Source organism: Myotis brandtii, unplaced genomic scaffold (genome assembly GCF_000412655.1).
Source record: "Myotis brandtii unplaced genomic scaffold, ASM41265v1 scaffold1612, whole genome shotgun sequence".
In the NCBI taxonomy this organism is placed as follows: domain Eukaryota; kingdom Metazoa; phylum Chordata; class Mammalia; order Chiroptera; family Vespertilionidae; genus Myotis; species Myotis brandtii.
The window spans coordinates 630,358-639,974 of NW_005355890.1; the positions used below are offsets into that span (position 1 = coordinate 630,358).

A 9,617-nucleotide genomic window follows, 5' to 3' on the forward strand; every position below is an offset into this window, starting at 1 on the left:
TTTAATGTTCTCGTCAGTTATTTATTATCCTTCTAAAGACTAGCACATTTATAGCATACATGGCTTTGAATGAGCTAAGAATATATAAAACGGTACATGTTCATATATAGTAATACTGGCCAAAACAAATAAATAAAAGTACTTCAGTGCACAAAGCTTGGCAAATACAACTGCAGGGACGAAACTGTACTGCACGGTACTTGTGTGTTTCAGGGGGAACCAAAGGCAGCTGCTGAGGTGCTCTGACACCCACAGCGCCAGGTCTTCAGGCCTCCATGCTCGTTCAGTGGCCGAGAAGGGACACTGGGCGGGACCTCTACTTTGTGGTGCCAGAAGACTGCCTTCCTTGTGCACCTGGAAACTCAAAGCTCCTTCACGTCCAGGCACTGCCAGCACCATGACAACTGGCCTTGCTCAGTGAGCGAGCGTGGTAAGTGCAAGGCGGGTGCCCTGGGAGGCTGGCCGCACGGGAGCCGCAGGGCTCAGATGGGATTCTGGAGCCTGAGCGTTTCCTACACGATTAGCCAAGTCTTAGAGTTTTATGATGTGCATAATATGAAGCCAAAATTGGAAAATAATTCACAAAAAAGGTGCCCCATGCAAAACTGCTAACAGTTGACTCAACATCTGCTATATTCCTTTTTGATAAATGCAGGTATTTAATGCTCTTCAAACAATAACAAAAATATGGGTGGCATTTAATTTAAGAAGACAAGGGAATATTTTAAAAGGTAGTGATGATAAAATAAAAAAAGATGAAAATATAAAAGATACTAGAAAAATTACAAAATGGGTGAAGCGGTGAGAGGTGAAAGGCTGAGTCAGCCATATTGGAAACTGAACAGGGATGGGCGCAGAGAACCTGCCCCGGTCCCACCTCTGCAGGGGGCGTGGTGGACACGGGTTTCTCTGACAGCGACGTGAGCTGCAGCCGTCCCTCATGGACGCGTCCTCCACACCAGGCCCCATGCAACCTGTGGGAACGTCCCCTCTGTGGGCCTCAGGAGACGGCAAGCGCTGCCTGTGCACTGGCTTCCGCGTGGGCAGGGATCTGGAAGGCCATCGAGTGGCACCCTCCCTGCTGCTCACCCCTGTGTCCTGCCATGGGCACTCTTGCCTGTGCCTCTGCTCCCCAGGCCCAAGTTTGTTACATGTTTCCAAGTGGCATTTCTAAAGGAGCATGAAGAATAGTTCCCAGAATCTTAGACACAGGGATTTCCTAAGGGTGCACCAATCATTAGGATCAACATCTTCAATGTGCCACATATATTTCTTTTACAGCCTTTTAAATAACATATGAACATAATCATCACAATAAACAATTGATAAAACATATAAACTGAGGAAAAAAACTCTGCTATGTGCAGATAAGACTCATCATCTTATAATAGATGACCAGACATCATTTTCTATGAAATCCCTGTTTTATGGCCCATTAATCCCTTTCAACATCTCATTTTCAGAGCTAATTTCAACTTTCTCAATAGTCACTTTACATAACAGAATGAGAAGATAGTAACAATTATTGCAAACTTAAAAGACACTTTCATCAGACCTTCAAACATGATTGTATTGATTTTTAGAAGACAATTGGGAAACCCACAAAAGGAAGTCTGTTCTGAAAAGATTTAGGCTTCCACTGTCTACACATAAATCCTCACTGCCGAGAGGTCCTGGGGCGCCCGGGAAGGGGGCCTGCACCCGGGCAGGGTGGGGCCAGGGTGCAGGTTGAGAGGACAGGCAGGCAGCGGGCTTCCTGTTCCCCAGCACACACCGTTTCAGAACTCAAAGGAACAGAGTGGCCCCCACTGTGTGAGCGGCTCTGCAGGGGTTACCTTCCCATAAAGTCTGTCTGGGCTGTTTCTCAGCCTGCGGCTCTGGCCCCGCCTGTGCCCTCACAGGATAATTCAGTAGAACCACCTGCTTTCACTGCCTGAGCCAGAGCTAGCCTCTCCCCAAAACTTGAATGAACATAAAACACTTATTGGTCTGTCCAAGATCCAACTGTTTACTATTTACTGTTTTACATTCAGATTTTTTAAAAGTAGATTGTAATTCGATGCTCAGTTTTGAGTTACTTAGTAGAAAAATAAGTGAGCAGCTGCCTAAGTGGGCATTTAAAAAGTCTTAGCATCTCAGACCTACAGGTGACTATCATGACATCTATCTGTGAGGTTCTGGCTGCAGGCGGTTTAAATGGGCAGTTGTTACTATCCACACTATTGAGCCAACATTACCTCCTACTAATTCCAACCGAATAAAAAACATGCTTCATAGACTCCTTAGTGAAATATTTTTTAAAAAACACAAAAGTAAAAACCAGTCCTTCAGGTCTTGGTGAAGAACTCGTGTGTGATACTAGAGGGTCCCCACATTTGTTATATGACAGCTAGAGAGGACACCGGGTGTTCAAGTTTCAACCTTGCCGTAAGTCCCTTCGGGAGGCCTGTAATGCTTGGGGAAAGCCTTCAGCTGCAGGGAATTAAACGCATATTTGCGACTTCCAACATTCTTCATTGTATTTTCTCTTCGACAACCCTCACTGGGGAAAAAAACAAGCACAAGAAATGACAGCAGTAAAAAAGGAAAAAAAGAAAAGACTTAAACTAAGATGAAATGAACTGATTATTTTTATAGCATTAAAAAAAAGGTTAATTTAAATGGGTGCCAGACTATTTGCAACAATACACACGTAGGATGGTTTCTGAACAAGGCAATTAAGAAGCACAGCGATGGGCGTGTGTGGGGCTGAGTTTGCATTTGCGAAAGCAGCACTGTAAGTGGAAGCAAACGTTTTTTAAAGTTAATGGTTTCATGTGTTTCACGTCTAGGTATTGCATGGTTCTATGGTGGTTCAAAGATTCTGTTACATATCAAATTAAATGTAAAAGAAGTAGTGCGACTCTTACCAAAACCTTGAAGAAGTTGCATCTTTCTATGTTAGCAAAGCCACGTGGCTGAGAAGGCTGGTCTACCCGGCTGTCCCCCAAGTGCAAAGCCTTCAGTCCAGTGGGCCCAGGTGACGGCTGCCTGGAGGGTCTGAATGGCTATCGGGGCTGGAGTGTCGTGAAGGAGGGACCCCACCACGTTCCCTGGTGGTAGCCGGCCACCTTCTCCAGGTGGGCTGCCCTCAGGGTGGCCACCTTTCAGAAGAGCCAGTGAGAGCCCACAGGTGCCCTTTCATAGAGAAATGGTGCTGCATTTGGTGGGGGGTTGTCATGGTAACCCAGTGTGCAAAGCAAATGCAGAGCAAGAGGATGAGGTGCACAGGCAGGCCTCATGGTCCTGAAGGACAGCATCGGGGGAGTTCTCTGGAAAGTGTGCATCACATTCACAGGTAAAAGCAATTCTGAATATAAATGACTTTCTATTGCATGGTCTAACTACTTTTATATTTTCTAAGACTAGCAATTAAATCAACTAGTTATCAAATTTAGTACAAAACTCCCTCCTATGAGATGTAAAATTTGCAGTTACCAAGAAACAGTCATTTAAAAAAAATATTTCCAATCGTATCAACACCATTATATCATGCATTTTAAAAAAGATGTTATTGGAAAGTGCTTGAGCCTTTTAAAGTGAAAATGACATTCTCATTTTCAAGAACATGTGAAATATTTTGGGTGAGACTGTAATTTTATGCAGAAGCCTGGGTATTTCAGAAAAGTAGTCCCCTGCTTGTGATTAAGTAACTTAGTAACTCAAACATGCTTCCCTGGCCCCAGAGCCTTTAGGCCTCAGTGAGGTGTCACGGGCGTCCCAGGAGGCCCTAGAGGAAACGATGGCCGTGTTTGTCTACATCCAATAATCAGGTAAGATTTAATTCCATTTCAACAGACGCTTCAAGTTCTATGCCCACGTAGTCTCCATCCTTAGCGCTGCTGCGGAGGCAGAAGAGGCTCCCTCCACCTCTGAGCTCGCCAGCCCTGAGCCTGGCTTCTGGCTGAGTGGCGCTCCCCCTGTGGGAGCACACTGACCACCAAGGGGCAGCTCCTGTGTTGAGTGTCTGCCCCCTGGTGGTCAGTGCACATCATAGCGACCGGTCATTCCGCATTCCGCCGTTCAGTCGATTTGCAAATTAGCCTTTTATTATACAGGATATTCATACTTCTCAGAAGCCATCCATCAGAATCAATGCCAAATTGCTTTGAAGGAGCAAAGAATAATTTGGGAACTTTGACATTATCTTTTATTTATATGTTAAAGATGCTAATTACTGGCTTAACTGGCTGCATGGATTATACCATAAACTTTTGGAGAACATCCATTTTAAATGAAAAATCAGAATGGAACGGAGACACAGCTCTGGCCTCCCCTCCCGTGGGCTCTACCTCTCAGAACGCAGCGGATGCCTCAGCGTCTCAGGGACCTGACGTCGCCAGTGGTCAGGCCTCAGCGCTCGCCTCACCTTAGAAGCAACCTGGAAACCAGCACCAAACCTCAGCAATGCCCCTTTCCTGAACCACCTTCCCTTTTGTTTCATCCTGCCTACTTCTCACTAAAGCAGGAGAGATCTGGATAGATATTTAGCCTGATTTCATGAGTAAAAGGCCTTCATGAGATTAAAACTCAGCATGAAGGGTGGGCACACTGAGTCTCTTTTCTCAGCTATTCTCCCAAAAACCAACAAGCCACAGCCTAGGCTGATGGTGTCCTCCCTCATGCTGGCCCTCTCCCCCTACCATCCCCATCCTCCACCTAATGCCCAACCCACTGCAGCAGGAAGCAGCCCAGAGCCCCACCCGCCTCCAGGCTTCTGCTGCTGGCATGGCCCTCCTGCCGTGCGGTGGGCCCCAGGGAGTCAATGGAGTCAGACAGATCAAGGAGGCCCAGGGAAGAGGAGGGCAGGCTGTCTATAGTCAGAGGTGAGCACCAGGGCACGTCACCCCAGGGGCATGGGGATCTCTCCCCAGAGCCGTGCCTGGGGCTGTGTGTGGGCTCTACTTTCCCGCCTCCACATAAAGTGAACAAGAGTCCTGTACACCACAAGCAGGAGAGCAAGTGGGCAAGGTCCTTCTCAAAGACTCAGACCCTGGGGACCAGGGTCACGTGCCCAGCCACTCCCTGGGCACTCGGAGACCCCCTGAGGGATGCAGGAACTGTGCCACAGCACGGCCACCCATTTGTTCCAAAAAAGGCAGTGTAACCCCTGCCCTCGCCCACAGGGTGCCCCTGCCCCGGAGCTGCCACAGTGCTCCAGGCCTGGGAAAGGGTGCGCAGGCCTGTGAGGAGAACGTCTCCCACGGTTCGTGAATCAAAGTCTCCATCTGCATTCGTTACTCGCTGCTAACTGCTTCTGCGACTCCTGGGGCCCAGATGCAGGTCTGATGCCCAAACAGAGAACCCCCAGGATAAGTTCTGGAAGTCTGGGAGGCGGAATGGAGAGGCCAGATTCTGTGGGGACTGGGTTTGTGCGCATGTGTGAGAGCCAAGTTACTGGAAAAGCCAGCTTCTCTAAATTCACTCGTTTTTCTAGAATGGTAAAAAAAACAAAAAACATTTTCATAAAAGACAGTGTGTGGAGCCAGCCAGAGGTCAAAACCAGATCACAACACCATCTGAGCTGGAAGACAGAGCCGCTGGGCATTCCTCCTGCAGGGCCTGTGGCACGCTCCCCAGTTCCTTCTGTCACCATCACGGGTGTACAGCTCCTTCTGCCAAACGCGGATGTTAAGTCACCCCAGCTATGGACAGGGCCTTCTTAAAATTAGGAGCGATTAATAGCAGAGACCAAAGTAACTCCTCTCGCTCACAGCTCTATCTGGCACAACTGCCCAACAGGCAAGCCTCATTTTTGGGTCATTTTTCTTTGACATTTGGTTTTTTCATTATTAACTACATTTGATTTCTGGAGAGAAAAGATGTCTGGACTTTCATCCAAATTCAAAGCTCTTTAAAATGAAGAATGCTACTTCAAGAAAAATAAACATGTATAACTTTAACAGCCTTTCATTACTCTATGCATTAATTCCCGTAATCGCTTTAACGGTCCTTAAGGATGTAGAAGAGTACATCGAAAGCCACATGCGATGTTATTTTATGTGCCTCACTTGGTACAATGTGCTACTGTGTTCACAGCTTCTGTCATCTCACACTGGAAATAATAAACATGAGCAAGGAAATGTGATGATTCTGCAAACTGTTTGCTGCTGTAACTGAAGGGACTGTGCTTTGAAATGAAAGCAGGAAGGCCAGGTCCTATCAAAGAGGCTCACACAGCGGAGCCAGTTACAAAGCATCTGCCGTCCTCATTTCTCTTCAAAAGGAAAGGGAAGGTCAGCGCACATTTAAGGAATAGTATCAAATATACAAACTCTTTTCAGACAGAATTCCTTTCTCTTGGAAACAGGGCATGTGAGAGATACAGGTAACAAATAGCTTTACATCAGAAAGTAAGAGATTAGGTACAAGTGATTCCAGGCCAGCTACACAATGCAGTCACAGGGCACTGTGAGAACATGTTACAAGCACTGAAAACTATAGAATTTGAACAAACAAGTCCTCTTGGTGAAATATTCGGCAGGTATTTACAGTTCAAAACAACAAACGGCAAACGGTAAGGCATGAAATCTCTCTCGGCAGACCACGCTCTGACACATCCCTCTGTCCAGGTAGGTGCCCGGTGGTGGGACATACTCTGGCACTTGTGTTTTCTTGTGACTAATTTTTCATAATGTCATTCATTTGCAACGCAATTTGGCCACCAGGTAAGCTATGCTCAGAAAGAGCCACACAATCAGTAAATTGGGGCTCAGTGCTAACAGCGGGATGGAACAGAGGAGGCTGGGGTCTAGTCTTAAGTCTCGGATGGGCACCAGGCCGCTCAAGTTCTTCTGGGTGACTACCTCCCGTGTTCCAATGCTGTGAAAAGGAAAGGGTTTGGGAGAAAGGAAAAGAAAAAGGAAAAAGAAATAAGGAAAAAAGAGAGAGACATGCAATGGATTTTATCAAAATTATGGGAAAAAGAGGAGAACCAAAAGATAAAATTTTAAAAAAAGGGATGAAACCACAACAGAAAAGGGTGTGAAAGGAATACCAAAACAAAACCAGCACAGTTACAAGAAAAAGGAGAGAAAGAGAAGTGGAAATAAGAAAAAGTACTGTAGTCTACCGAACACACACACGTAGGCGGGCGGAATGGTTTTCCATGTTCACGCTCTCAGCTGCCCACGCACATGCGGCCTGCCATGCGCTCACATGCTGCGAAGACACGGACCTCAAATAGCAAGCTGAGCATGAAGAACCATTGGGTGACCTTCCCACAGGTGCCTGAGCGGGCGGGGCAGCTGAGCTTGCCCACACTGCCTCTTGATGAGCGGGTCAAACAAAGACCACTTACCTCAACTGTCAACCGCAGGCGGAGCCCCCGCCAGTCAGGCTGAGCAGTGGCAGGCAAGAGCTACTAGTGGCTCCAGCTTTTCAAGTTATTGTCCCCAAGAATGGCATCCAACCCAGCTTCCCTGGAAATTTGGGTTCCCCGCTTTGGTTGCTCCAGGAGAAATGCCTGAGGTGAGAGGCAGCCAGAACCACAGGACTCTGGGACCAAGTGCCCTATGCATGGCCACCAAGAGTGACAGTGACAGAGCCCATGGGCTGGGACACAGTGGTGGCCCCTGAGGACCCACTGGGAGAGGGGCGGGCCAGACGTCCTGGGCTTGCCCAGAGGAAGCGGAAGCCTGGCTGGTCCTGCTGGGAAGTGCCACCCTGACAGGGACACTTTTGGGGCTGCGGGCACTCAAGGACGGTCCCCCAGCCCAGGCAGTCGGGGCATCTCTGTGGCTACGTAGGAAGGCCCACTCTGAGGGCTGCAGTGGGGCTGGAGGCAGAGGGACCACCAGCAATGTACACATCTCTCCCCACCGCCTGGCCCAAGGCGTCCCCCGATAGCTTGAATATTTATGCCCCCCAATTTGGCAAATTTTGAGAGAGCTGGCTGTTCACATTTGGTAGCATGGCACTGCCACTGCCCACCCTGGGCCTCCAGGAGGAGGTGCCCGAGCCTCAGCTCTGTCCCTCACACCGCCCACTCCCCACCGCCCACGCCTGGCCTGCACGCTGTCCTCTCCCACCTGGTCCAATACAAGGGAGAAAGCAGGAGACCCGAAACCCACTCCTTCACTCGGGAGCATGGCCACTGCTGCCTGCTGCCTGTGCAGGGCTCTCTGCTGAACCCAGGCCTGGCCACCACTGTAGCCAGAAATAGTGGCTGAGGACTCAGTCCCCTTGGGCTGGTAGTGCGCACACACATCTTCCCACCGGATCAAGCAGACACGGAAGCCACCTTAAAGCAAATGCATGTGGCCAGAGCCCGAGGTGCCACCAGGTCAGGTGGACAGGCAGCAGGTGCTGGTGCTGAGGATTCTGGGGTGAGCGGAGGCAAAACGGGATGGAATTTTGTTTCTACTAACTTCTTAAATGATTATTATGGTAATATATATGTTCACTGTAGAGATGTCAGAAAATTCAGAGAAACATAAACAAGAAACTTTAAGAAGACAAACATCATTGGAGGTGGGTGGGGTCTGAGAGAGGCAGGGAGGCCAGGGAATGGTGCCTGTCCCTCAGGAGGCCTTCCCTGCTCAGGACCTGGGGTCCTCACTGCAAGGAAAGAAAACAGGCTGACGGCGGTCGGGAGCGCCCAGAAGGGTGGCAGGAGTGGTAACACCCCCAGGGAGGGAGTCTGACTGGTGTGGCAAGTCTGTCAATTTGGCTTAAAGCCTTTCTAACCTAAGAAATCAACAGGAAAAATGTGGCTGGGAAAACACAGAAGTATACTCACACATCATTTAAAGTGCTCAAACGGCCCTGGCAGTGTGGTTCAGTGGTTAGAGTCACATGCGTACTGAAGGGTTGTGGGTTTGATTTCTGGTCAAGGGCACATACCTGGGCTGCAGGTTAGATTCCTGGTCCTAGTGGGGGTGTGTGTGGGAGGCAACCAGCAATGTGTCTCTGACATCAATGTTTCTCTTTCTCTCCCCGCCCCCTTTTACTCTCTAAAAATCAATGGAAAAAATACCCTTAGATGAAGATTAACAAAAAATAAGTAAAATAAAGTGCTCAAAACCGTACACAGCTTAAATAGTCCATGACTTCATCAATTGGGTAAATTATTCTATGCTAAAAATGATAAGGTCCATATTTATTTACCTGAAAAATGCTCACAAGGGAGTTAAATGAAAAAAGCAGGCTAAGCCCAACTGGCATGGCTCAGTGGCTGAGTGTCCACCTATGAACAGGAGGTCATGGTTCAATTCCCGGTCAGGGCACATGCCTGGGTTGTCGTCTTGAGCCCCAGTGTGGGGCGTGCAGGAGGCAGCCAATCAATGATTCTCTCTCATCATTGATGTTTCTGTCTCTCTCTCCCTCTCCCTCTCCCTTCCTCTCTGAAATCAATAAAAATATTAAAAAAAAATAATAAACAGCAGGCTAAAACAAAAGGTAGAATTGCACATATAATTGTATTTGTGTGTTTTGTTTTCTGTATTATTTAGGGGCTGGTTAGCCAATGTGTGAATTAACTACACTTACACCTGTATGTATGCATGCATGTATGTAGGTAGGTATGTATGTAGGTAGGTATGTATGAAAGAACTAGAGGCCCGGGGCACAAAAATTTT

General features: G+C 48.0%; 1 protein-coding gene and 1 long non-coding RNA gene across 18 annotated transcripts in view; one reads left to right on the top strand and one right to left on the bottom strand.

The window, feature by feature from the left end:
• INPP4A (inositol polyphosphate-4-phosphatase type I A) overlaps positions 1–9,617 on the bottom strand; it is a 121,839-nt gene continuing 112,222 nt past the window's right edge. For 10 of the 17 annotated variants that reach the window (XM_005862208.2, XM_014536399.1, XM_014536405.1 and 7 more), the window contains one exon: positions 6,225–6,861. In XM_005862208.2, the coding sequence (XP_005862270.1) occupies positions 6,681–6,861 (181 nt within the window). In that variant the 3' untranslated portion in view covers positions 6,225–6,680. Of the gene's footprint in view, positions 2,543–6,224; positions 6,862–9,617 lie in introns of those variants that run through there. The other 7 variants (XM_005862211.2, XM_014536413.1, XM_014536406.1 and 4 more) reach the window with 1 other exon arrangement.
• The window catches only part of LOC106725406, a 3,856-nt gene continuing 3,601 nt past the window's right edge, over positions 9,363–9,617 (top strand). Inside the window, exon 1 of the long non-coding RNA XR_001361295.1 lies at positions 9,363–9,572. This is a non-coding gene — a long non-coding RNA (uncharacterized LOC106725406). The remainder of the gene's footprint in view (positions 9,573–9,617) is intronic.